This window comes from Rosa chinensis, chromosome 7, assembly GCF_002994745.2.
Source record: "Rosa chinensis cultivar Old Blush chromosome 7, RchiOBHm-V2, whole genome shotgun sequence".
NCBI lineage: Eukaryota > Viridiplantae > Streptophyta > Magnoliopsida > Rosales > Rosaceae > Rosa > Rosa chinensis.
This window is the reverse complement of record NC_037094.1, coordinates 54,616,448-54,643,964: the sequence shown is the minus strand read 5'-3', so window position 1 is coordinate 54,643,964 and position 27,517 is coordinate 54,616,448. Positions and strand designations below refer to the sequence as shown.

Here is a 27,517-nt window from a genome sequence, read left to right as displayed (position 1 = left end):
CACCTCTATTCCTTACACCTTGCTAAAGCTAGCATCCATTCGTCTCCTAAACCCATAGTCTTGAGAATTCTATCTCATAATCTCTCACACTCCTATCATCTTGAGTTGTGAGATCAATTCTATTTCCAACTACTCCTAAATCCTCAACATTTTTCACCATTTCAACCTAAGAATAGAATTAATCACATCAACCATTAGTGGAACAGGCAGCTCAACCTCAAATGCCTACACCTCATCCTCAACTGTCTCCATAGAAAGATCATGTTCCTACATAAGACTAGACCTCTACCTAAGGGTCCACCTCAATCCTTAATTATGCTTCCCAATTTGTCCATTACTTTGGAAGCACAGCAATACGTGGTTAAAACTTGTACAACACTCAAACATAGCATAAGTCAATACAAGTACCTAATAACCAATATACTAACACACCGAGGGTATTTCATAACTCCTAATACGACCTAACGTCCTAGATGACTTCTAACACTCTTACATACCAATGACTTGATCAATACCGAAGAGCACACGATGGGGATCCGCTGCAGACGGGCCATCACTCGAAAAGTATTGACAAATCATTGAATATGCACCTTACGCTCTGATACCAAACTGTCACGCCCCGAATTTTGAAATAAGGATTCAAATCCGGAACATGACTAATAACAATACAAATAACGTTCAGAATTTTTCTCTCAGAAACAACCACACCTTACACCTCTTAATATTACATAAACCAAATCCTCAAGCTACTTATTACAGCACACTCTCACCAAATCAAATTGTAAAACTCAAATGAGTATAATTCTCCTCACAAAACAAATACTGTCAATCTAATACTAATACTCTAAACCGCACGATCACTGCTCTGATTCTCCTGACCTGTGAGATTACCCGCTACACAATTTGAATAGTGTACCGGGAATTGCAACAACACAAAACCCGGTAAGCTTTTGACAGCTCGTGAGTAAACAAGAAAGAACTGTTGATTTATTATGTTACAATTCTTATAACTCAAGTAAACAATCAACAAATATTGCAGCATTAATATGTGAAATAACATTTGAGCAACACATGCTTGATCACAACCAACAAATATTGCAACATTAATATGTAAAATAACATTAAAGTAATGCATGCTTGATTTTCTTTTCACAAACACCTTCACATATTCAAAATATATCATAGATAGATATTTGATCAAAATAACATAAGTATACTTCTCTTTTTAGTGAATTTTCGAATTAACTGGTAACAGATCATAAATCCACGTGTTAGGGTCCATAATACCAAAACACGGGAAAACCAGGTTGACTGGTATCAAATCATAAATCCACGTGCTAGGGTCCATAATACCAAAGCACGGGTAAGCCGCAGCATACCAAGGCCACTACCAAGGCATGTATACTCAAAGTAAGCAACCTTCCTAAGAGTATAATAGTGCACTATCTGAAGGGACTAGAGCCCACAGCTTCCACGAAGCACAACCACGAAGCATAACCACGAAGCACAACCACGAAGTATAACCACGAAGCACAACCACGAAGCATAACCACGAAGCACATTTACCAGTAATTCACTTAAGCACGGGGTTGTTGTAATCACCCGGCTTTACAATTATACTTTTTAGACATAATCAATTTCACAACATACAATCTTTATAAATTATAGATCGTATATATGTATATGTACACCCATATAAAGAGACATATTATTTCAAGATAAATCTTTACTTCTTAAAATAATTTCCACATATTCACAATTGGGCATATAAAATAGCTTTCACACCACATGATCAACATTTCATTATTCAACAATTAAATGGGAGATTAATAGCTTGAATAATATCCAATCCATTCTCAATCATTTCATCATACCAATCACACGCCAATCAACATATATATTTCACGTAAATATATATATACGTAATCATCCGCTCAGGAATGACTACTAATACCAACTATAGTTCAAGTATAAAAACCGTGAAATTCATTTGTATAATAAAATCATTTTACTTACCTATGGACCGTAGTTGATCAAGTCCATATGATTTAAAACAAATATTTATTCCATAAATATTTTCACACAATTACCACAGAAAATAAAGTAATTAAATTTATTCGGTTCGTAATATGAACCATGTGAGGTTTACTCACCTCTAATCCAGCTGCGTCTTCTAAAAAGTCAAATATATCAATATTCCAAACGCTCGTCAACTCAAACCGTCAAGTACCTAATCAAGTATGGTCTTTGCTTAGTAAACGAAACACGAAATAACCTTAAACGACGATCCAATGGTCAGATTCTAAAATAAAGACGATCCAACGGTCGGATTCTAAAATAAAGACGATCCAACGGTCGGATTCTAATTATATGATGATCCAACGGTCGGATCCTCACGGATCGCCCTTAGGATCATCCTCCAAAATTATCACAAAGATCCAACGGTCGGATCTTCCTGAATCGTCCTTACAAACATCTCCTCAAAATTATACGAAAATCCGACGGTCAGATTCTCACGAATCGCCTTCCGAATCACTATTTCACAATTATACGAAGATCCAACGGTTGGATCTGCGCCCGTGACCTCACAAAGTCATCGGGACAGTCATACGATCAACATATTAAAATTTGAAGTCAAACCGATGGTCTGATCTTCACAGATCGTAAACCGAGGATAAAACGTAAAAACGTTAAATAGTAACGTCAAAACGTAAATCCACTATTTATCAATTTTTTCTAAAATAACCTTGTAATATATCAAAACGCTCGTATGGATGCGTAGATCATCTTCCAGATAATATAAACTCAAAATATGGTCCGACGCGCCGCCACAGGCGGTGGTCAGTGGGTGGTCAACACGGCGGTCAACCACCTCCGATGCAAAAGTTGTCAACTACAAACTTCTTCAAAATGAAGGGTTGATGAACTTTCATACCTGGAGCTAAGTCTGGTTCGGCCTAGATCGTCCTAGATCAAGCTTTGAAGTTGGATTAAATCTCTGACGCACGATCAGATCCTTGATCAAATCAGGGACGTTGAAAAAGTCAAACCTTGATCTAGCGTTCTACACACAAAATCGTGATGAAAGACTTACATGGGGATGATCAGGGGGAGGAGGAGATCACGAAAATGGGAAGGATCGGCCCATGCATCGCCGGAAAAAGGGAATTCCGGCTGGGTCCGATCGGCTTGTCTGGGCTCCTTCAATCCAGCTTTCGGGGCATCGGCGGAGCAAATCGACACCAGAGGGAGGCTCTTCGTGGGGCGGTGATCCCAGGGAAGCCCGGGTCCGGGGCCGGGGCCGGAGATGGCCGGAGGGGCCGTTTTCGGCCGGGTCGGGTCGGCGGGTTTCCGCCGGGTCTGAAGGGTTTCGAGCGAGAGAGAGAGAGAACGGGGGAGGGACTATTCCGCAAAAACCAAATATTTTCGTCCTTAATGAAATAATCAGAAAATTTCCCTATTTATAGAAAATTCTCAAATTTCAAATATTCATAACTTATTCATACGAACTCCGAATATTGCGTTCCACATATGCACGCGATCGTATCGACGAGCTCTACAACTCTCATGAAGGAAGTTTTCCCAAATTTCATACGTATAAAAAGTCACTTTTTGAGATCCCCTAAATTACGTTCGATTTCGAAAATAAAATCGTTCGAACTACTTCCACAACTTCTCCAAGCTTCGTACTCGCTCCTAATACCGAGAAATCAATTCTAAAAATCCTCGGAATTTAATTTGGATTTTTCGGGGTATTACAATCTATCATAAAAAAACAACAGATTTAATTATATGTAACAAACAGTTTAGATTTCAAGATAACGGAATTGTCTATTGGCCTCCAATAGTCGTCTATTGCCCCCAATACAGGGTCGGATTGTACTGACTCTTAATTACAGGTTCAAATTTTTCTTATTTTCTTACTAGATGTGTTTATGACTTCTGTCCTCAAGGTACTTTACTAATATAACTATACTATTATAATGCTAAACTAGGCTCTGATACCAAATTTTAGGAGGTCTGTCCTAACTACACATATGCCAAAACATCTATTAAAGATTGAGTCTTGAACATGGACAAGAGCTTAAAACTGCATACAAAGCCAACCTATTGGGCCAAACAAGAGCAGAAACAGAGGTTCTTAGACTCAGAGGTTCCCTGACTAATTTTATTAGTTATCTTGGCATGCATGTTAATTAAAACAGGAATCCTTAAAGATAATATGATCGTCCGTTTAGCAATATAATAACATAATTATCTCAGTGTTTCCCTATTTGGACTAGAAGTCTACTAAGAAAACAGGAAAATAAAAAGTAAGATGAACCTACTTGAACGTGCTAGTACAAACTGCACAGTCTTCTATGGAGTTGCAACAGAAAACACTGGTTGAATGCTAGTTTGCTTCACACGAACATGAATAAAGTGTCCCCACAGCTACTGCTAATCATGAACAGCTACTGCTCCATATTACATCTACAGATTATTGTTGTAGGTTATGTATGGATGATTGTGGTGTTAATAAGTAGAAAGTATATGAACAGATGATATTATGAACAAAGGGCTTTATTGATACTGAAAGTGTTTACAAAGGAAAGCAATGGGTACTGAGATTTTTTCTTCTCCAACGTACTCCATCTGCTATCTATTCTGCCTTCTTATACCAGCTCTAGTTGGCTTTGTACAAACTCCACCGTAAGGTGGTGATTCCAGAGAACAAGTGGAAGAAGCATGCAAGTATGGACGACTTGTCATGCATAACTAGACAAAGAAACATGCAAAAAAGAACAAAATTTTCTACAACTCTTTACACAAGGAGCTACCCAACAACTGTACATGTAGAAGTTTACAAAAACAAAAGTTGCAACAGACTTTGAGAATATAAAACAAAGACACTCATGTGATGGGTATAGACAAGAAAGGTTGCAGGTATGATGTCCATTTCCGGCATTTTGAAAATAGTTTGGGTGAGTGGGAATGACCCCCCTTGGTAAATGGGTGAACGGGCATTTCCCCTAGGAAAAATGAGACCTTGCCTATGGGTTTATAAGGGTTTGGGCCACTCCATCCATTGCCAATTGATTTTGGATGTGAACCTCAGATTACCTTATCAGTTTTTACTTGGAAAAGTCAACTGCTGGGGGTTGACCCAGCCTTCCTTTTAATCAGAGCGGTGCCAGTTTTTGCAGGTCTTCACTTGCAAAATATAGAAATGGCTAAAAGGAAAGCTCAAGAAGCTTTGTCTCCATCTTCGTCTTCTTCTTCTTCAAAATCAAGACATTGGATGTATGACGTGTTCCTGAGCTTCAGAGGCAAAGACACACGCAACAGCTTCACGGGCCACCTCTACGCGGCACTGAAACAGGCCGGAGTCAACGCCTTCATTGACGACAACGAACTCAGAAGAGGGGAAGACATAGCAGCCGAACTGGTGCGGGCAATCCAAGGGTCGAGAATCGCTGTGATCGTCTTCTCGAAGAGGTATGGGGATTCGGGTTGGTGTCTGGAGGAGTTGGTGAAGATTATGGAGTGCAGAAGAACACTGAGGCAGATGGTTTTCCCTATTTTCTTTGACGTTGATCCTTCCAGTGTGAGAAGACAAACTGGTAGTTTCGCAGAGGCGTTTCAGAAACATGAAGAGCGTTATATGGAAAAGGCACTCAAGTGGAGAGCTGCTCTTACTGAAGCCGCAAATTTGTCTGGCTGGGATCTGAGTAACACTGCAGATGGGTAATAATTGCTTCTTTTATTGGTCTTTTCAATATCGATTTTCCCTTCTTGATTAGTAACTTATTTATTATTGGGAATCTTCTACTTGCATGTTGAGTCTTAGTTCTGCTTCTCAACTTAATTTCCAGGCATGAAGCAAAGTTTATCACCAAAATTGTTGCGGAGATTACTAGACACTTGAACAACACACACCTATTTGAAGCTGTCTACCCGGTTGGAATCGATTCTCGGGTAAAAGATATGAGTAAGCATTTAGGTGCTGGACTAGATGATGTTCGTATGGTTGGAATTTGGGGGATGGGTGGAATAGGGAAAACAACTATTGCCAAAGCCGTATATAACAAATTTTGTGATAGCTTTGAAGGTAGTAGTTTCCTGGCAAACGTTAGGGAAACTACAAAACAACCAAATGGTCTTGTTCGTTTGCAAGAACAGCTTCTTTGTGATATCTTGAAAACAACCAAGATAAAGGTTGGTAGTGTTGATAGAGGGATCAATCTGATAAAAGATAGACTTCGATGTAGAAGGGTACTTGTTATAATTGATGATATAGATCAACTGGACCAGCAATATGCAATAGCTGGAAACAGTGACTGGTTTGGTTTAGGAAGTAGACTTGTTATCACAACCCGAGATGAACGTTTGCTAAATCAACTTGGAGTGGATTCAATATATCCGGCTCCAGAAATGAATGAAACAGAGGCTCTTGAACTCTTTAGCTGGCATGCCTTCAGAAATAGTCATCCTGATAAAGAATATTCTGAACTTTCAAGTAGTATAGTTGCTTGCTATGGAGGCTTGCCACTAGCTCTTGAAGTTTTAGGATCTTTTCTGTTTGGAAGAAGCATGGCCCAGTGGAAAAGTGCATTGGAGAAATGGAAGACAATTCCTCATGGCCAAATTCAGGAAAAGCTCAGAGTAAGCTTTGACGGCCTAAACGATGAGACAGAGAAGAATATATTTCTTGATATATCTTGTTTCTTTATAGGAATGGACAAGAACTATGTCAAACAAATATTGGATGGTTGTGGTTTTTTTGCAGAAATAGGAATCAGCGTCCTCCTTGAGCGACGCCTTGTAACTGTATGTGAAAAGAACAAGCTGATGATGCATGATTTGCTTCGAGACATGGGCAGAGAAATTGTTCGTGCAAAATCCCCTGGTGACCCTGGAAAGTGTAGTAGATTGTGGCATCCTAAAGATGTTACAGATGTATTGACAGAACATTCTGTAAGTACTTTCCCAATGAACTTTATTGTAAATGCATGTAATACAACAGAGTCATATACATCACATTTAATAATTGTATTCCCTGGATATCTATGTAATCTAGTTGGGTAGTTTCATTTGCCATATCATTGAGTGTTCTGCAGTTGCATTTAATTGGGTTCAGTGGCACCAAGCAACGCCCAAATGCGGAAAATTGGAATCTATATGCTGCATTGATTTGCAAAGCTCTTATCAGAGCTTCTGTACCTCTCTTTTGGTTCATGCATTCATAACTCTGATTCATCTGTGTGGGTTACTTTTTACATGCACCACTATTTTCGTACTTGCTGCCTTTGGTTAACAGGGAACTGAAGAAATTCAAGGGCTCACTCTAAGTTTGCTAGGATCCGATAAGACTAGTTTCAGTACACAAGCATTTGCAAATATGAAGAGATTAAGATTGCTCCAACTCAAATTCGTGCAGCTCAGTGGAGGCTTTGAGCATCTTTCTAACAAGTTAAGGTGGCTGTGCTGGCATGGGTTCCCTCATAAGTTCCTACCGAACAACTTTAATCTAAATGTAGTTGCTATTGACCTGAAATATAGCAAACTTGTACAAGTTTGGGTGAAATCTCGGGTACAATATCCTTAAACAAATTAATAATTATTTCATTATACTTGGTACTTGTTTACATCATGTTTCTTATCTCTGCTGTATTTCTAGTTGAATTTGGATTTCTTTTTCTGTCTAACAGATGCTTAAGAAGCTGAAGATTCTAAATCTCAGTCATTCCCATTACCTGAGACAATCACCAGACTTTTCAAAACTTCCGAACCTCGAGAAGTTGATACTCAAAGGCTGTAAGAGTTTGTCTGAGGTTCACCAGTCCATTGGAGATCTTGAAGGACTTGCTTTGGTAAATCTTCAAGACTGTAAGATGCTCAGGGAGCTCCCAGTAACTTTCTCCAAGTTGAAAGCTATTGAAACTCTTATTCTTTCTGGCTGTGCAAAATTTGAAAAGTTGACTAAGGACTTAGGTGAGATGGTATCCTTGAGAACTCTGCTAGCAGATGACACAGCCATAAGAGAAATACCATCTTCCATAACACAGTTGAAAAACCTTGAATATTTATATCTATGTGGCCTGAAACAGCCACCATCTAAATGGTTTGTGACTAGCTTCTGGTCTCATCTGTTGCCAAGAAGATGTGTAAAATTTCCTCCATCCTTATCAGGTTTATATGCTTTAAAAGAATTGTATGTTAGAGACTGCAATTTAACTGACAGTTCAATTCCTAAGGATATTGGGAGTCTATCTTCTTTGGAAGAATTGGATCTTGGAGGAAACTGTTTTGGTAGCCTTCCATGTCTCGGTGGTCTTTGCAAGCTTCAAGATCTCACATTGGATAGTTGCAATTTAACTGAAGCAGCAATTGAAGCTACGAATCTTTGGAGTCTACCATCTCTAGATTATTTGGATCTAAGTTGCAATAGTTTTCGTAGCCTTCCCAGCCTCAGAGGACTTTCCGAGCTATTCACTCTAATTTTGGATAATTGCACAAGTCTCTATGCAATCCCAGAATTACCAATAAATTTGGCCGTGCTGAAAGCAGATGGTTGCACTGCACTGGAAAGAATGCCAGATTTTTCAGAAATGTCGAGCTTGTGTCGGTTGAATCTCAGAGATTCTTCCAAGCTAATTGAGATTCCCGGCTTGGATAAGCCATCCAAGTCCATGCTACAGATTCGAATGGAAGGGTGCACAAATATCAGTGAAACTGTTAGGGAGAGCATACTACTACAGGTCTCTCTCTCTCTCTCTCTCACACACAACACACACACACAAGCATTATATATGGCACTCATAAGCATAAATTGCTTATGCAATCTTTGCTCCACATGGTACAGGGGTGGAGTTATGCTAGCAACTTTGGTGGCATTTATCTCCCAGGAAATGACATTCCTGAGTGGTTCACATATGTCGATGATGGTGGCCGTGTCTCTTTTCAAGTGCCTCAAAATGTTGGCTGTGACCTAAAAGCATTGACCGTGTGCATCGTTTATTCTTGTTTTCAAAACAGTCAATCTATGAATTATATTTCCGTAGTTGTTGTAAATCATACCAAGCTCACTAGTTTTTTCGTCCAACCATCGATACCCTTGGACATTATTTCCAGTGGAGTTATTTGGCAGGGACGTTTGTCAAACAAAATGTTTAATTTGGAAGGTGGAGACTTCGTAGAGGTTTGTGTAGCAATTGGTTCTTGCTTCCAAGTGAAGAAAATAGGGGTCAATCTTGTATTGGACGGATTTATCACAATTGTGGCGCATGAGTGTGAATCTCTCCCATATGCTTATTTTCGTCGTGACAAAAATGATGAGATTTTCTCATCCAAAAGAGGTCTTGCTGATAATGTGGCAGGACCAAGCCATTATTAGTGCCTTAAAGCTCAAATTCAAAAGCTGCAAGGAAACTGACGCAGACATCTGATGATGAGGCAACAGCTATTAGCAAAAAACAAAAGACAAAAAGAAAAAGGTATGAAAACCTGAACTTGACTTGTTTGAACTGGCATTTCTGAGCGTAAACTAGCTAAATTCCCTTAACTATATATGAAGTGGAAAAACATTTTGCAGATGGTTTCAAATTTAACAATATTAATTGTTCAGTTATGCCTGTAAATGTTTCTAATAACATTTCAAAAACTGTGAACTGATGGTTACTTTAGTAAATCAACCTTTTTTTTTAAGAAAAGAAATTATTACGTTCGATGAAACTAAGGCAATGAGGATATAAAGATAAAGACTATGACAGTAAAGTTATTTATTTTTTGGCCTAACTAACACTGTCGAATCATAAGTTCAAATCTCACTGGCATCAAGGATGGGTGGGGTGAGGTTGAATGGGTAGAGGTGGGGATAAAAAAAGAAATAAAAATATAGTTATTTGGTGATTTCTGCAAATTTACTATGAGAGATATGAACAATACAGGTCACCTTTGCTACAGTAAGTTCAATCTTCATTTCATTGGTTTTGGTGATTGTTTTTTTCTTTAATCAAAGAAAAATGTCTGGAGATAATTCTTTGTAAATTAATTACTCTTGCTTGGTCTTTAACCTTATTTTATGATATTTAAAAGAAAAAAAACTTCTGTCATGAAGCTGGAAATTTTTCAAATTATGTACAGCATTTAGAAATGAATGGGTGATTTACCTTTTATTAATAATGTATTGATCTTCTCATAAAGGATATCTGCTATCTAAATAAGATGTTCCGTCCAGAGACTTGCAGGTAAATGGCAGGCAGAAAATTTTCTTTCTCAACCAGGAGAAGGCCTGAAGGTGGTTGTGCTTACCTTACCAGCATATGCTATGGCTTTACTTTGGCCTCCCAATGGCATATACTAGGATTCGAATAATTTCTTCAGTTTGGTGGGCTGATGCAATGGGAAACAAAGAATGCATTGAGGTGCTTGGCTTGCCTTAACAAACCATAAATGGGAAGGTATTGGTTTTCAAGATCTCCAATGCTTGCAGAAATTGGGTGGAGATTGTTAAAAAAAAAAAAAAAAAAGGGATAATATATTGTTTAAACTTACTCTTACAACCAAAATGTCTTTCTTTTGCTTTCCATGATGCATGGCTTGCTACCAGATCATTGTTGGGAATGTGGAGCATATTGCAAAGTGAGGAAGATATTGTTTGCTGACCTTGCATTAAGGGGTTGGGAATGCGGAGACTAGAAGCAAGAGTGACACCTGGATAACAGAAACCTACATGTCTGTTTGGAATTTTACAACTGCATAGAAATTTAACCCCTACTATTGTGAGCCTGATTGATCCCTTGTCCCAGTTGTGGAAGGATGAGTAGTTAATACAAAGATTGTTCAATGCTCCAACTGCCAACTAGGTCTGCTGTCCAGACTGCTTGCTCTTGCATTTCACAAAGCAGATTTTCTACAATGGGTTGTTAGGGAGGAACAGGAAGAGGCTGGAAAATCTAATGGCAAAAATACTAAAAGTATGGCAAACTCATGTGCCACATAAACTACAGCACTTCAGGTGGAGGTATTGCAAAAACTTTGTGGCAGTCAAACACTCTTTCTTGAAGAGGAATGTGGCTGTACAGAAGGTTTGCTCTTATTGTGGTTGTGAGGATGAATACATTGTGTATTTGTTCTGCATGTTGAATATGCTCGTATTTTCTGGTTTGGCTGCCATCTTTAACTCGACACAGCAGATAATTGGGGTGGATTTGTTAGCATGTTGACGAGGGATTTGCAGTAGTTCTGAGCAACTAGATTACTGGCATCAGGGAAGGAGCTTTTTTTTTAATCTGATGCTTGAGGAAGTGCAGCGAGGAAGTGCAGCATAAATTGCAGTTTGCAGGCAGTGTCATCTCTCCTCATAAGGATTTTATCCAAATGATTGCAAGAAGCAACGGGAAATGTCATGAACCCACCACCAGTCTCTCAACTTTGACAAATACCAGAAGAAGATGGGTTTGAGAAGGTTATTGTGATGGGGCATAGATGGCTTCCTCTCCTATTGGAGGTGTTAGATGGATTAGTTGTGATACAAATGAGGTGTTTCAAGGCAAGGATTCAAGCAGGGCAGTTCCAGTGTGCTTCGAATGTGATGGCACGAAGGACTTCAAAGCTGCATTGGGGCATAACTCTCTTATAGGTGGAGGATCATGGTCTTGGTGTCGAAATCCAAAATTATGATTGACCATCTGAATAAATATCCGAGGGAGAAGCTGCTGTCAAGACTTGAGGGCATAATTCATGACTCTTTCTACTTGCAGGCATCAGATGTGTTCTGTTAGTCTCATATTCCAAGGGACTGTAATAAGGTAACTACTGATTACGGCAATGATCTTCAATCACAACTTCAAGTTAGATCTAACAAGTCGATCAAATTGTGAATGTTACTGCTAAAACTGGAACCAGAATTTGCAAATTGCAGGGATCAAGACTGGCCTAAATTCATTTAAAATGGGTCGTTGAAAGCTTAAAATTTGTTGAAGTATTTTTGGTACTGATTTGTCTTTAACTAGAAAATTCAAGTTGTGTTGTAGGAGAATGAAATTGTGTCTATTATTGATAATAGGAGCCCTTTAAATAGGGAGTTACAAGGTACCCAAAAAGGTAATAGAATCGGATTACAATTGAATACCTAGAACACATTCCTATTACAACTCTAAACTCTAGTTTGTAGAGGCACACATAATGTCGACATCCTTCAACACTCTCCCTTGTGCCGCTCAAACTGGGTGATGACGCTTTGATTGTTGCCTCGTTAAAAACCTTGCCAGATAACAAAAACCCTGTGGGACAAAAATAACCCTGGTTGAAGGACAAAAAGAGCACAACACGTCCTTCACTCTTCGAGATCGAACATGTAGACATCATGCCTCCCCCTGATTGCTACAATCATGGGAGTTAGGATAACTTTCTCAATCCGATGCTCTTCACATGTTTCTCGAAGGTGGATTTTGGTAACGACTTAGTAAATAAGTCCGCTACATTATCCTCTGATCGGATTTGGTTCACTTCAGTATTTAGAAGTGCATGTTGTCATTTTGATAGAGGGGGGGGGAGGAGTACGGAAGGTGGCATTTTGCCTTGTGGGGTCCAATTCTACACTTCCGTCATCTCTTTTCTCTATAGGGGTAGAACAAGCTCATATCAATCGTACCTCTCAAATATCGAAAGATTGTCTTTATACCAATCTAATGGTGTTGCGTTGGCACGGGGCTATGTCTAGCCAACAAGTTCATAATAATTGAGGTGTCCGGTCTTGTATTGTGCTAAGTACAATAATGCGCCTATTGTACATAAGTAAGCACTTCTGCTATTAACACGTCTTCGTCATCATCCCTGGGACGAAACGGATCCCTTTTAGGGCCAAGACTACGGACGACCATGGTGCATCTTTGACTTTATCAAAAATGTCTCTTGACACGGTATACAATTTCTGAATTTAGACAAAACCGTGTTCTCCCAAGGTCATTCCTCTCAAACTCGGATTTCAGGTGTTCAGCGGTTTCCCTTAACTCTCAAGGGTTCCAATTATGTTTATCAACATAAACCGCGACAATTGCAAATCCGGAACTTGTCATGGAAACGTGTGGGCATAGTTCATCATATCCCTTCCTAATCAAGTAGTCATTTTAGTGAGCATTTCAACCTCGTTGCAAATGCGCTCCGTGGTCTAGAGCCATTTGACTTGGGTAAATAAAGTCCACAAGAACCTTCATTATATTCCGTATCTAGATCCCCATAGAGATACGTAGTGACCACATTCGTAAGCTGCATGTTCAGTTATTTGGAAACTACCAAACTGACAAGGTAGTGGAGTGCAATGATATCCATTACGAGAGAATATGTCTTCTCGTAGTCTATTTCAGGGCGTTGTGAGAAACCTTGCGCCATAAGGTGAGATTGCCATCTCTTTTTCTCATCACGCTATCTAACGAAGACCTATTAATGTCAATAGGTTTTATGTTAGGAGGTGTTGGCATCTCAGACCCGAAATCATTCCTCTTCGTTAGTGAATCCAATTCAACCTGGATCGCATCTTTCCATTTAGGCCAATTTTCTCTACGTTGGCATTCTTCAACGGAGTAAGGTTTGATGTCATTGGTCTCAATAATTGCACGTCCTCATGTACACTAGTGTAGTTCGTAGAGATCTCTATATTCTCAGGAATTGGTTCTAACATTGAGGCGTCCCCCAACGATGTCTCTTGGACATAACCACAATTCAAAATATTCTCATGAGACGGATTATGAGTATCAATGATCAATGGATCAAGTTGTGCCAAACTCGCTCTCTTCTTAGGGCGAGAATCCATCGAACCTATAGGTCTCCTACTCTCTCTAGCGGAACCCATGGCCTATGACGCCATTATGCCACCTTTGTGGCGTCACCATACTACCATCCATGGTAGTGGTGCAATACCCATCTTCTCTGGATGGCACCATGTCCTCTTGTGGGGACATCAATCCTTGCAGGCATGTTTGCAGCAGGTATATGTGATCTCGTCACTTTTAGGGGATCAAGATGAGACATAGTGGGGACATACCACGACAATTCCTGTCGTTTCTGTTGAACATTGACGTTCTAATCTCCCCTTAACGACAGGAAGACTGTCTCACCAAAGTGACAATTCGCAAATCCAGCGAAATACAGATCGCCTGTCAAGGGTTCTACATAGCAGACTTATAGTTGGAGACTCATGTCCAACAAATATATATATATATATATATATATATATATATGCATTCGTTGCAATGACTCATGTTGATGCGTTGTGGCGGCGCAATTGGCACATGAACCGCACACTCAAATATGCATAAATACGAGATATTAGACTCGAACCCAGTCACTAGCTGTAACGCAAATAAAAGTTGAGTGGCTACTATGAGTCGTAGACGAATTAGCATAGCTGCATGCGATATTGCATAACCCAAGCGGAAATATTGGTGCGCATTACCAATGTCCGGGCTACCATTGTAGTCGTTTAATGGTGGCTTTTCCGCGAGACCAATTGGGTGTGTACATGGGAATATGATACTTGATATCAATACCCAATGATATGCAATAGTCATCGAAAACTGTCGATGTAAACTCTCTAGCATTATCAAGTCAAATTGACTGAATGGGATGATCTGGGTAGTGAGCCTGTAGCCATATGTTATGTGCTAGGAGTGTAATATAAGCAGCATTAAGAGTGGATAATGGCACAACACGTGACCAGCGTGTTTGCGTATCAACCAACACCATAAAACATCTATATGGTCCGCAAGTTGGTTGATCAAATCCATAGAATTCCCTTGGATTCTTTGTAAGAATGGAATTATTTCCTCAATCTCCTTTGCATAGGAGAATGGAATTGTGTCTATTATTGATAATAGGAGCCCTTTAAATACGGAGTTACAAGGTGCCCAAAAAGGTAATAGAATCGGATTACAATTGAATACCTAGAACACATTCCTATTACAACTCTAAACCCTAGTTTGTAGAGGCACACATAATGTCGACATCCTTCAACAAGTTGTATATAGCTCCACCTTTGATTAAATGTTAAATGGTGATGTACTGAGTTACATCTTTTGATTGAACGACTTTTGTTTTTGTTTTTGGTTGTCTCAATAAAAGGCGATAAATTAGATGAGAGATTGTGGAGATAAATTAATGTCCTCCATGTTAGGTTTGGCACCTATACCTCTTTAGTGGAGATATTTTGCATGGCATGAATGCATGGTGTTTATGGTTTGTGCATTCATAGTGATAACTTATAAATGGAAAATTGGTTTTTGGTTGTCTCAATGAAAGACGATATACCTGTTAATTTAGATGAGAGATTGTGGAGGTAAATTAATGTCTTCCATGTTAGGTTTGGTACCTATACCTCTTTGGTGGAGATATTTTGCATGGCATGAATGCATGGTGTTTATTTTTTGATTTTGTCAAGGAGAACCCAATGCATGGTGTTTATGGTTTGTGCATTCATGGTGACAACTTATGCATGAAAAATTGATGCATAGTCAAGTGCATGCATTGAGCATAAATGCATGGTCAAGTTGATGCATTGTGAATAAATGCATGGTTAAATTTATGATGGACCTTTTGGTCTTCCTATGGAGTTAATGAGGGAGGTGGGTTATTGATTCATGAATGAGCATGATGAAGTGATTCTAGAGGCTTTTATCAATGATATAAATAGAAGAAGCTTGTATTTACCCAAATTTTGGCACACTTGGACATAACTTCTTTCCAAATTGACCATTCTTGACCATTTATCCAATTTGGGCCCAACAAATGTTCACTTACTCCACTAAAAAATTTGTGCCCCTACTTACCCAATTTAAATATAAAAAGACATGTTTGCCCTTTAAATAATTAAAAAGTCATTGGAGACTTCGCCGGACTCCTGTCACCGGTTGCTTGAATCTTATCACCGGCCAGCGGACTCTAATCACCTGTTGCAAGAATTAGGTCGCCGAACTCTGGTCACCGACCGAAGGTTGCCAGAGACTTTTATTATCTCCCAATAAATTTTTATTGGGGGACAATAAAGTTTATTTTGAGGCAATAAAACAAGATGCCGGACTCCTGTCACCGGTCTGGAAGTTACTAGAAGTTCGCAAAGAGGTCGTCGGAGACTTTTATTAACCCCCAATAAATTTTTATTAGGGGGCAATAGAAAGTTTATTGTGGGCAATAAAACTGGACGCCGAACTCTGATCACTGGTCACTGGATCCAAGCGATTGGAGTCCGACGAATTCTCTCTCTCTAACTGACAAAGGAAGAGAGGGAAAAATTATTTCAAAAAATAATAAAAAATTGTTTAAGGAAAACTGAAATTGGGAGAGAATTGAGTCGTGCTTTCATTGATAATAGGGGCCTCTTTATATAGATGATTATAAGACATAAAATCAGAGTTGTACAAGGAAAAATAATCGTACAATTAATCAGATATCTATGAATATCTCCTAGAATATCTCTAATTCTAAACTCTATTACAACTAGGTCAAGTAACCTAGAGTTTGGGCCAGACACACACATATTATGGATTTACTTGAACACTCCCCCTTGTGTCGTCCAAACGTGGTGCTCCTCTCGTTGCCTCATTAAAAACCTTGCCGAGTAACAAAAACTCTGTGGAAAAAAATAACCCCAGTCAAAGGGGAAAAAGAGCATAACACACCCTTTACGTTTCGAGACCATACATATAGACATCTCCCCCTGATGACTACGGTCATAGGAGTTCGGATAACTTCCGCAAATGATGCTACCAACATGTTTCTCGAAAGTGGAATTTAGGCAATGACTTAGTGAGCAAGTCTGCCACACTATCCTCAGATCGAGCCTAGTTCACTTTGATCTTGAGGAGAGTCTGTTGTTGCTGATTATCCTTGGTGTTGTCGCTTTTGATGTAGCCTTGCTTCATTTGTTCAAAACAAGCAGTATTATCCTAAATGCTCGTAGGCTCAACTGTGATAGACTTCAAACCACAATTGTTAGAACATGCGTAATTATGGATCCAATCCATATACATTCACGAACCACATCGTGAAGAGCAATAATCTCTGCATTGTTCGAAGATATAGCAACTGGGGTCTATTCTGTAGACCTCCAAGATATCACGATCTTTACCCATGGTGAACACTTAATCAGTTTGAGAATGACCTTTGTGTGGGTAAGAAAGATACCCAATATCAGCAAAACCTTCCAAAACACATGTTGTTTTGGGATGGGGATAGTGGACGCAGGCCAGTGTTGGCGGCGTTCCTGGTGTGTGATGGGTCCGAATCCATCATCTCTCTGTAGGGTTAGAACAAGCCCATATCAATCGTACATCTCAAGTACCAAAAGATATCTTTTACATCAATCCAATGGTGTCGCATTAGCGCAAAGCTATATCTAGCTAACAAGTTCATGGCAAATGAGATGTTCGATCTTGTGCATTGAGATAGAGGTAAGTACAATAATGCACATATTATACTTAAGTAAGGCACTTCTGCCTCTAGCACATCTTCGTCATTATCCTTTGGATGAAGAGGATCATTTTCAAGATCAAAACTACGGACGATCATAGGGGTGCTTGAAAGGTTTGACCTTGTCAAAATACCTAAGCATCTATCAATATGATACTCAAGTTCCAAACCGAGACATAATTGTGTTCTCCCAAAATCCTTCATCTCAAACTCAGATTTCAAGTGTTCAGCGGTTTCCCTTAACTCTTTAAGGGCTTCCAATGAAGATCATGTCCAACATGAACCGCTATAGAATCTGAAACTTGTTATGGAAATGTGTGGGCATATCCCTTCCCAATCAAGTAGTCACTTTAGTAAGCGTTTCAACTTCATTGCAAACCCACTCCGTGGTCTCGAGCCACTTGACTTGGGTAAATGAAGTTCACCATGAACATTCATGTATATTCCATATCTAGATCCCCATAGAGATACAAAGGGACCACATTTGTAAGTTGCATGTTCAGTTATTCGAAAACTACCAAACTGACAGGGTAGTGGAGTGTACTGACATCCATTACGAGAAAATATGTCTCATCGTAGTCGATTCCAGGGCGTTTTATAAGAAGCCTTGCTCCATAAGGCGAGATTACCATATCTTTTTCTCATCACACTTTCTAACGAAGACCCATTAGTCAATAGGCTTTATGTTAGGAGGTGTTGGCATCACTAGCTCAAAAACCTTCCTCTTCGTTAGAGAATTCAACTTGACTTAGATCGCATCTTTCCATTTAGGCCAAATTTCTCTACGTTGGCATGCATTCATCAACGAAGTGTGGTTCGATATCATTGGACTCAACAAACTCATGCACCACGAAATGCGTAACTACATCATCAATTATGATGGAGTTTCTATCCCACGTCTCATGTACACTAGTGTAATTTTCAAATAGCTCTATATTCTCAGGAATAGGTTCCGACGTTGAGGCGTCCCCCAAAGGTAACCATAATCCAGAAGATTCTCATGAGACGGATTTTGAGTGTCGATGATCCAAGGATTGAGTTGTGCCAAAGTATCCTTCGAACCCACGGGCCTCCCACGCATCCTGGCTGAGGCCATGGCCTATAACGCCAGAGTTCCACTCTCTTTGGCGTTGGTGCTACGTCCTCTCGTAGGGACGTCCTTCCTTGTAGGCATATTTGCAACAGATGTGTGATCTTGTCACTTAAACAGGGACCGAGATGAGACATAGTGGGGACATGCCACGACAATTCCTGTCGTTCTAGCTGAACATTCGTGTTCTTATCTCCCCTTTACGACGAGAAGACTATCTCATCAAAGTGACAAACCCTCAAATCTAGCGGTAAGGAGCTCGCCTAGCAAGGGCATTAAATGGCGGACGATTGTTGGAATCTCAAATCCAACATAGTTGCTCATTTGTTTGTAAGGACCCATCATAGTACGCTGTGGAGGCACAATTGGCACATAAATGGCTCACTCAAATATGCGTATGTACGATACTTGTACCTAGTCACTAGCTGTAACGCAGAGGTAGATTGAGTGGCGGTGGGTCGTAGACGAATTAGCATAGCTGCATGCGATATTGCATCACCCTAAGCGGATATAAGGAGATTGATGTGCATTACCAAAGTCCGAACTACCATTGTAGTCATTTCTGCGAGACCAATTGGGTGTGTACGTGAGAATATGATGTCCAACATCAGTCCCAGTGATGTACAATAACCATCGAAAGTTTTCGATGTAAACTCTCTAGCATTGTCAAATCTAATTGATTGAATAGGATGATCCGGGGAGTGAACCCGTTGTCATATGATATGTGCTAGGAGTGTAGTATAAGCAACATTACAAGTGGACAATGGCACAACACGTGACCAGCGTGTTTGCTTGTCAACCAACATCATGAGATATTTAAACATCCACAAGTTGGTTGAAGTGTTGAACTAGTCCACAGAATCCCCACGGATTCTATGTAAGAATAGAATGAGTGTGTTTATTTCCTTTGCATAGGACGGTCTCAATCCTAATTTCTCAAGGGAATAAGCTTTGTAAATTGAGCGATAGGGTTTAGAAGCAACCAATGAGGATTGTGGTTGAGCCAGAGCGTCTGAAACGCTATTTGAAGCAAAGTTGGTGATTGTAGCATCATTTGGGGCGCCATCACTGGCGTCATGGATAGGGACTGTGCCATCCCTAGGCTGGTGGTGGACGGTCACACTTAGTCGAGGAATCAACTTTTGATTCATGCTTCGTTTCGCTCGAGAGAAAGGATGTCCATGTGAAGTCTTTTGTAGACGGATCATCATATCATGACTAGGATGACCTATCCTGTCGTGGCAAAGCCAATATGTGTCTAAATCCAAGAAATCTTCTCTCATAACTTTTATTGAATTAATAGATCGAATAGTGATATAAAGTCCACTAGAGAGACACATAAACTTCTCTAAGCTGCGCATTTGTTCGCAATCGTAAGAGATATTGCAAATGAACTCATTTCCGTTCTCTACATGATTTTTTGCATGGAATCCGTTGGCTATTCATAGGGTACAATTTGCCCTAAAAGCGTAGAGAGTTTCTGTAAGAGTAATCAAGGTGCCATTTGGCAAGTGGAACTCGGGCTATTCCATGTCCTTGAATTAGTACTGATGGCCTAGCCATCGTAGTTACAAAGTAATATGCTCAGAATCAAAATGGAGTCATAATGAAAAGAACTCGAAATTTTATTCATAAGCTAACGGAGTACATCATTGTCTCTTAACCATTAGGAGAATCTAATCCAAATGGTAGCTAATGCAAAACAAAGGTAGTCGTTTGACTTCCTTCTTTTGGTAACTCCAAAATATATATGACCAGGTGAGTAGAGAGATGTCGGTGGAGCAAAACTCGCTTAAGTACCACTTATCTCAAAACCTTCCTAGACATCATACTCATTTTGGATGAGCCTCTGTGAAGAAAAACTGAACCAATGACATTTACTACAAAGTATATGGCAGTTGCCTATTACATCTCTTGGAAAAATAAAGACTTAAACAGAATCGGCGATCCATTGATCCTAGCCAGATTTGTAGTCTTCAACCCTTCACTCTAGATCATCTTCTTGATCTTCTTGTTCCACATAGTGAGCTTCTCTTGCTTTACAATATGCTTTGTAGGCGGTGACAATTTCTTCACGAGCTCTACAAATGTGTGCCCAATGACCGAATACTCCACATCGAGAACATACATCTCTTTGCTCAGACACCATTGATTGAGGCGCTTTGAAAGTGTCATTTAGATGGCTCTTAGTGTTGGTGGCACCACCAACATAGCCAGAGGCATTGCCTCCCTCTCTCTTTGCACGTTGACCTCCTCGGTTCCATGTTCACCTATTTTGGCGGTTACTTTCCCAAGTAGAGCGATTATATGGACCAGAACATCCAGAAGTATCCCTAAGATTAGGGTTTCGCTCTTGGTGCCTTCTTTTAGGTGCGCGACTATAATTGGACTCCGGAATATGCTCTGTTTCCACGGATCTCGAATTATAGTTCTTCACAAGGATGTTGTCATGCTTTTCAGCGACATTCATAGCTCCAATAAGCTCAAACCTTGTGATCCGTCCTGCAGTAACGTTGATTCGATAGTTCTTAACAACCATAAATGTAGAGACTGGGAAGGTAGAGAGAGTCTTCTCAATCAACATCGCATATGTGATCTCTTTATCACAGAATTCCATTAAGGGTTTAATGTGAAGTGCTTCCGAGTTGTAGTCAAGAACTGACTTGAAATCACATAAGCGGAGGCTATGCCATCTCACTTCTAGGTCAGGAAGCAGGGAATCACGGATGCTGCCAAATCTTTCTTCGAGTGAGACCCATAGCCTTCTAGGGTCTTCTTCATTCATACACTCGTACTGGAGCGAATCATCCATATGAAGAGTCATTAGGATGATGACTTTCGCCTTATTTGCCTCTAAGGCTGCTCTATTTGCTTCCAAATCTTGAGCTTGCTTAACAATTAGCTCATCCTGGCTAGGCTCAAGAATCGAATCCAGGATTCCATCGGCCTTGAGATGCTGGCGAACATCACGAACCCACCTGTGATATCTAAAGCCAGTTGTTCCCAATGGAGTAAAGTCCAATTTGTTCAGCTTACTCATCCTGAAGGAGAACAAGAAAAATGGTTAGTTTCGGAGCGGAAAAATGTACCACGAAAACATGTAAAATTTCTAAGCGTAGTCGCTTCCAAAAAATTAGGAATTTCCAAGAGGTATTGGATTAGATCGAAACAATGACGTAACTGGTCGATCATAAATTCTATACAAACTCTAAGTTTGAAGATCTCAACAAGCTCCAAGCTTGGAGTGAGCACAAACTCCCACAGTTCGGCTTAATTAGGTTTCCCCTATGATGAAGAAAGGGGGATAGAAGAAGAGAGTTTGTGAGTCCCCGAGAAAAAAAAGAGAAATTGAATAAAAACTCAAAAAAGGGGAACTTTTAGTAAAAAAAGTCCCCGAGTAAAAAAATATCTTGAAATAGGTCGTAGGAAAATTTCGCCGGAAAAAGTGTTTGGAAAAAGTAGCCGGAAAGTCTTTGACTGGGGTTGACCGATGCTGACGTTGCAGGCTAACGTGTCGCACTAACGTGGCTGATGACGTGACAGATCTGATGTCAGTCGGCCTGTGGTAGTGGGTTTTGACTCTTTTTGGGCCGTTGACCTTTGGGCTTTGACTTCTTCTGGGCTTCTCCTGATTTTTTTTCTTTTTCTTCTTCTTCTGCCGGTTCAAGGATGCAGATGCTTAGGTGACTGGTTCACGTACTTTTAGGCCGGTTCCAGGGAAATTTTTCCACTTCCCAGATTCTGGGATTAAGTTGCTACTACTGGTAAAATTTGGTAGCAATTGGAGGTCTGGAAGTTGGTGAACTGGTGGTATATTTGCTGCGGATGGTTTGGAGATTCCGGTGGCCGGTTCGGTATGTTTCCGGCCAATTCTGGTTGTTTTGCCGCCGGTTCTGGACTTCTGGGGTGGAGGTCTTCAAGGTGTGAGGCGGGGGCTAAAAGATTTTCAAAGTTTTTTGTTCGGATTTAGGGTTTTGGCTATTAGGTTTTAGGCTTAGGACGTCGTGCTGATAACGTGTTTAAGGAAAACTGAAATTGGGAGAGAATTGAGTCGTGCTTTCATTGATAATAGGGGCATCTTTATATAGAAGATTACAAGACATAGAATTAGAGTTGTACAAGGAAAGATAATCGTACAATTAATTGGATTATCTATGAATATCTCCAAGAATATTTTTAATTCTAAACCCTATTACAACTAAGTCAAGTAACCTCGAGTTTAGGCCATACACACACATATTCTTGATTTATTTGAACAAAAATAACTTAATTGGATATTAGTGTAGCTCAAATGTGAGTAAATAAATATTTATTGCAGTAATCTGGTATATACGCATGAGACGCAGAATCAGGCTGGTAAATTTATAATCAAATACATACCAATTTTTTCAGACTTTAATTTCTTTTTCAAATCCATGATACAAAGCTCTACCATACATTATTTTCTTCCTTGTCCATCTAATAACCCACAAACCGACTTTGGTATGAGTTGCGGAGATTACTCGACTCCTATGAACATATCCGCACTGATTTTCACTAAAAATGAGGAGTCAGGTGACATTTCCTTCTTTCTTTTGTTTCCCTGAATGGAAGCAAAGATTCACATGCCAATCAAATGACAATAATTTGTGTTGCCTCATCATTTACTGGTATCATTTCCCCAAACATTATCCCAGGAACCACTAGGAGCGGCCTTCGATCCCTCAATGTAATTTCGGTTCTCATGGGGACCGCCAGGCCCAGGGAACGGAATCCCATTGGGACCTGCTGGAGGGCCCATCTTGGGTTTTGTTCTGACTCCCAATATCCTCAATACAAACCTAGCTAGCTCTCCGTACAATAGACCAGAGCGATCAAAAAGCTGCAGCACAGTATTATCAAACAGTTAGCACCATTTCAGCACTTTCTGAGATCTTTCAAATACTTGAAGAGCTATGGCAATGTTCCATGTCAACAAAAAAATAAGAATATGGAAAACCTCCCAAATTGATCCCCACATAAAATTTAATATCCAGTTTTTTGAAACTATTCTTTTGCAAGGGAAAGAAGCTTATAAAGGTCCTAAATTTGCATTGCCATTTTATCAACAAAGAAAGGAAGATGACAATCACTAAATCAAATTTAGCTTCTTTTTTAATTTTTTAATTTTAGCCCTAATTTTTTTTTTTTTTAAATCACAAAGAAAGGAAAGATAACATTTGAAACTTTCAAAAACAATTTACAGCCCTAAAAAATCATTTTAACCTGTTGCCGCAAGCATTTACCAGACAGTTTTCCTGAAACAATCACAAAGTGTTGATTTTACACTCAGACAAATGAAAAGATACAATGACAGATAAAAACCTGAAGTAGAGCGGTCATGAACAAATGGAATGCCTGGGTGTTTTGGTCTATCAGAATTGCAATCCGACCGAAAAAGCTGACCACACCTTGCAGCTGCAAGAAAGGGAAAATTGAGTGAATCTGTATGGAAAGCATCATCAACTACTTTTGTTTTTGGGTAACAGAAAACCCAAAAAGTTAACTCTAACAGAAACTTTATTTGCAACTGGTAGGAAACAAACTTATTAAGAATGCATCCTCTTCTTACTCAATCAACAGCACACAGACTTTTGGTCATTTAGGAAGCTTTGCATTCTACAATACCTCAACTTTAATACATTAGGTACCATTCATTCTTCACCCCTCCGATAGAAATTACAAACAGGCCAAATTAGGGAACACTTACCACATGGAGTGCTGAAACCCAAAACCCTGGCGCAGATGGAGGAGCACCGTATGGATCATTTGGATCTTGACCTCCATAAGGACCACCCATGCCCATTCCATAACCACCCATTGGGCCTCCCATACCACTATTGTACATTCCACCTCCGTACATCCCAGAAGACCCAGCTCCATACATCCCAGAAGACCCACCATAAAGCCCACCATACCCTCCCCTATACATGCTGTTGCCATACATACCTCCACCATACATCCCTCCAGTTCCACCATATAATCCTCCAGTTCCACCATATGAACCATATGTTCCAGACATTCCGGTCATTCCAGACATTCCAGAGCCATAACCTGAGTTTACTGTTTGTAGTAAGACCCTTTATTAGGGAAACAAATATATAAAAACAGTACTGTGGAAACAATAAGAAAAATGGAAGTCCACAAATGAGGGGGGAGAGAGAAAAGAGCACGTTCACAAACCTCCATAAGTGTTGCTACTTCCATAGTTCTGCTCCCAAGGCCTAGAGGGAACAGGCCTACCAAGAGTATTTCTGTTATTAGGGGCACTTTTATCAGCACTTGATACTATTTCTCCAGGTCTAGCAGTTCCTGAAGCCTCCACTACATCACTTGTGCTACCAGCTGATGAGGGTTTAAAAGGTGCAGGACCAGATGAGGAGCCTGCTCTTTCCCACGGCTTTGGGGGAGGACCATTAGCTGCAGCAGGCATCAACATAATTCAATCAAAAGCACCCAAACCAGACCACATCATCTTAATGACACTTGACCAGCCCAACAAATATTGAGAAAACAAACAAATTCAAAAATCATCCTAACTATTTAAAATTTGCAAAAATTCATAAATGCCACAAACAAATAAAAGAAGGTTACCCTAGTTCTCATAAAAAATGAACCTCCCATGTATTTTTATCAAGATTCAGGTTCCCACTTCCCACCCCCTTAGTACTGACCTAGTTATTTTTCCCAAGTCCCCAGTTCCGAGCCACAGTTCGCCAGGCACGTTTGGGATTTCGGGGTGTCTAAACTAGTAACAACATCAAAACATTCACACTCCTATTCACAAAGACCAGTGGCAGAAAGAGAATTTGAAACTGGGATGGGTGGGAACCTCTGACCTTTTCAATTACCACACAATTTGCAGCAAGCATACATCAACAGAAAACAAATACTAGCTAAAATTAAAGTGTAACTTGGATTCAAGCAACAGGAATTGGCTTTCGTTAAGCAAAAACCATCATCAATTCATGAACAGAGTTAAACTACCAATCAAAAGCATAGCATAAGTGCAAGTCTTCTGTAAATTAACAAACCCATTGAATTGCCCAAACCATAAAAGCATCTCTGTGATTCCATGCTCAATAAAAACCTAAATCAGAAGCCAATTGAACCCAAATTTCAACCAGAACAAAAATTCAGCCTTTTTGAATCCAATCCTCAATTACTTGAAAAGGGTACTCATTTCAGCAATCCGCAATTGAAAACCCTAAAGTCTACCGAAACCACAGAACAACTACCCAAGCGAACAACAATCCAAGAAATCAGACAGAATAAAACAGAAGAAAAAAAAATGAAACTTTTGGTGTAATCCAGAATCGATAGGGTAGAATTCAATGGAAAATTGCATGGTAAAGAAGAAGGGATTATTGAGGAACCTGAAGGTTGGGGCTTGGAGTCCATGAGAATTGCAGAGACAGGACATGAGATAGAGAGGATGAGGCGGTTCCTAGTTTTCAAGAGAGACTTTCCTCATTCTCACTCGTTTTTAATTAGTTTTTATTATTTCAATTATTTTTGTTGTTGTGAACGGTGCAGTTGTCGGTTTGTGTTGGTGCCTAGAAGGACCCAATTTCAATGTGGATTTGTTGGGGAGTCAGCGGTCCTGTGGCGGCTTTGGAGTCCCACTTATAAATGAGGTTATATATTTTTTTTTTTTAACTTTTTTTTGCTACGAGGACTAGAAAAGACATTATCTTCCAACTATCCAATTGTCGGGACTAATGCACGGTGTGAACCCCCCATCCGATTTAAAACTCAACTTGGTAAAATTTCAGTAGCCAGCAGCCCATTTCGCGAAGAGAGATTAGTCTTCCGGCTAACCCTCTGGAGGGAGTTGGGAAGATCCTTCTTGGAGAGCAAATTCTTAAAATGACAAAAAAAAAAGACACTATAAAAAAAATAATAATAATAATAAAAGACACTATCTATTCAACCTATTAGAGGGCTTAGCAGTTGTTCTTCCAGCATAACGCACCTCTCCCAGATCATCCGAGAAAGCTTGACTAGCATGGACAGGAGGAAGGTCAAACACAACAATGTTGAATTTTCTATTTATGTGCTTCTACTTCACATATCTGAATCGTTTCATAAGTGCTTTGCAATTTGAGATGATGGAACTAAGACGATGAAGAGAAGTACTGGTGTCCAGAATTAGCTTCACCAAAAGGGCTGAATAAGATTCAATTTCTATGTAGTTAATAATACAATACTAGACACTTTCATACCATAATAAAGGCCTAACACTTCAGCATCAAAAACCTCTACAATACCAAAATTGACTTGGAAACCCTTAATCTAATCTCCACTAGAATCTCTAATAAATCCACCAACTCCAATTTTGCCGCTAGTAGTTCTTGTACCATCTACGTTCAGTTTAACTACACAAGCTAGCATGGTAAAATAGTAAGACTTATCCAACGTTTTTATAACCTACACGTCATTCTATTGAATCCATTCCTTCACAGCAGTAGGAATAATTTAACCAGGGTTTCATGGCATATGTGAAAATTAGGGTCAAAAACAACTTTATTTCTCCATTTTCATATAATTAACATACGAAGATTATTCTCAAAAAAAAAAAAAAAAAACATACGAAGATGAAAAGATTACACCATTTAATTCTCAAAACAGTTGGAGTATAACAATGTAAATGAGCTTGCAGCTAGGCATTCCATTGCATCTCAAAAGAATTAATAACTACAATAGGAAGAGTGAAAGATTGCTAGATATGATGAACATATGCACAATCTCTAAAAAGATGGGCTAACGTTTCTCTTTCTTAATGATATATAGGGCAACAATCATCACCGGTAAATTGTCTTCTCATTCTCTGAAAGATTTGTAAGTAGTTTTCCATGACTAAAGATCCAGTTAAGTTTGAGGCTTGGGAAGAACTTATAACTTTCATATGACTTGTCAAGGTGAATTATCTGACAATAAGAGGTAAAACAAAAAAAATGTTGT

At 39.6% G+C, this 27,517-nt stretch overlaps 2 protein-coding genes across 5 annotated transcripts; one reads left to right on the top strand and one right to left on the bottom strand.

Moving 5' to 3' along the window:
• Positions 1 to 5,118: 5,118 nt before the first annotated feature.
• LOC112177182 (disease resistance protein RPV1) lies at positions 5,119 to 12,006 on the top strand. Of its 3 annotated transcripts, XM_024315415.2 has the most exons (7): positions 5,119 to 5,727; positions 5,856 to 6,957; positions 7,301 to 7,573; positions 7,692 to 8,741; positions 8,846 to 9,476; positions 10,220 to 10,442; positions 10,592 to 12,006. In XM_024315415.2, the coding sequence occupies exons 1-5, from the start codon at positions 5,210 to 5,212 to the stop codon at positions 9,374 to 9,376; spliced, it is 3,474 nt and encodes a 1,157-aa protein (XP_024171183.1). In that variant the 5' UTR covers positions 5,119 to 5,209; the 3' UTR covers positions 9,377 to 9,476; positions 10,220 to 10,442; positions 10,592 to 12,006. The 3 variants fall into 3 exon arrangements, with proteins under 3 accessions (XP_024171183.1, XP_024171184.1, XP_024171182.1); XM_024315416.2 differs by lacking the exon at positions 10,592 to 12,006 and having other exon boundaries at positions 10,230 to 10,531; XM_024315414.2 differs by lacking the exon at positions 10,592 to 12,006 and having other exon boundaries at positions 10,220 to 10,531.
• A 10,823-nt stretch (positions 12,007 to 22,829) lies between these two features.
• LOC112178920 (peroxisomal membrane protein 13) lies at positions 22,830 to 26,089 on the bottom strand. Of its 2 annotated transcripts, none has more exons than XM_024317191.2 (5): positions 25,930 to 26,089; positions 24,737 to 24,973; positions 24,264 to 24,616; positions 23,879 to 23,971; positions 22,830 to 23,396 (listed from the first exon to the last, which is right to left on the bottom strand). In XM_024317191.2, exons 1-5 carry the CDS (start codon positions 25,952 to 25,954, stop codon positions 23,175 to 23,177), a joined length of 930 nt encoding a protein of 309 aa, XP_024172959.1. In that variant the 5' UTR covers positions 25,955 to 26,089; the 3' UTR covers positions 22,830 to 23,174. The 2 variants fall into 2 exon arrangements, with proteins under 2 accessions (XP_024172959.1, XP_024172960.1); XM_024317192.2 differs by having other exon boundaries at positions 24,264 to 24,607.
• Between the last annotated feature and the right edge of the window lie 1,428 nt (positions 26,090 to 27,517).

Excerpts from the sequence above, each read along its gene's own strand:
- LOC112177182 (XM_024315415.2), top strand. The coding sequence starts at position 5,210 with ATGGCTAAAAGGAAAGCTCAAGAAGCTTTGTCTCCATCTTCGTCTTCT. Across the intron at positions 5,728-5,855 it reads CTGAGTAACACTGCAGATGG|GCATGAAGCAAAGTTTATCA; the intron begins GTAATAATTGCT and ends CTTAATTTCCAG. Across the intron at positions 6,958-7,300 it reads ATGTATTGACAGAACATTCT|GGAACTGAAGAAATTCAAGG; the intron begins GTAAGTACTTTC and ends TTTGGTTAACAG.
- LOC112178920 (XM_024317191.2), bottom strand. The coding sequence starts at position 25,954 with ATGGACTCCAAGCCCCAACCTTCAG. Across the intron at positions 24,617-24,736 it reads AAGTAGCAACACTTATGGAG|TAAACTCAGGTTATGGCTCT; the intron begins GTTTGTGAACGT and ends TACTACAAACAG. Across the intron at positions 23,397-23,878 it reads TCATGACCGCTCTACTTCAG|CTTTTTGATCGCTCTGGTCT; the intron begins GTTTTTATCTGT and ends ACTGTGCTGCAG.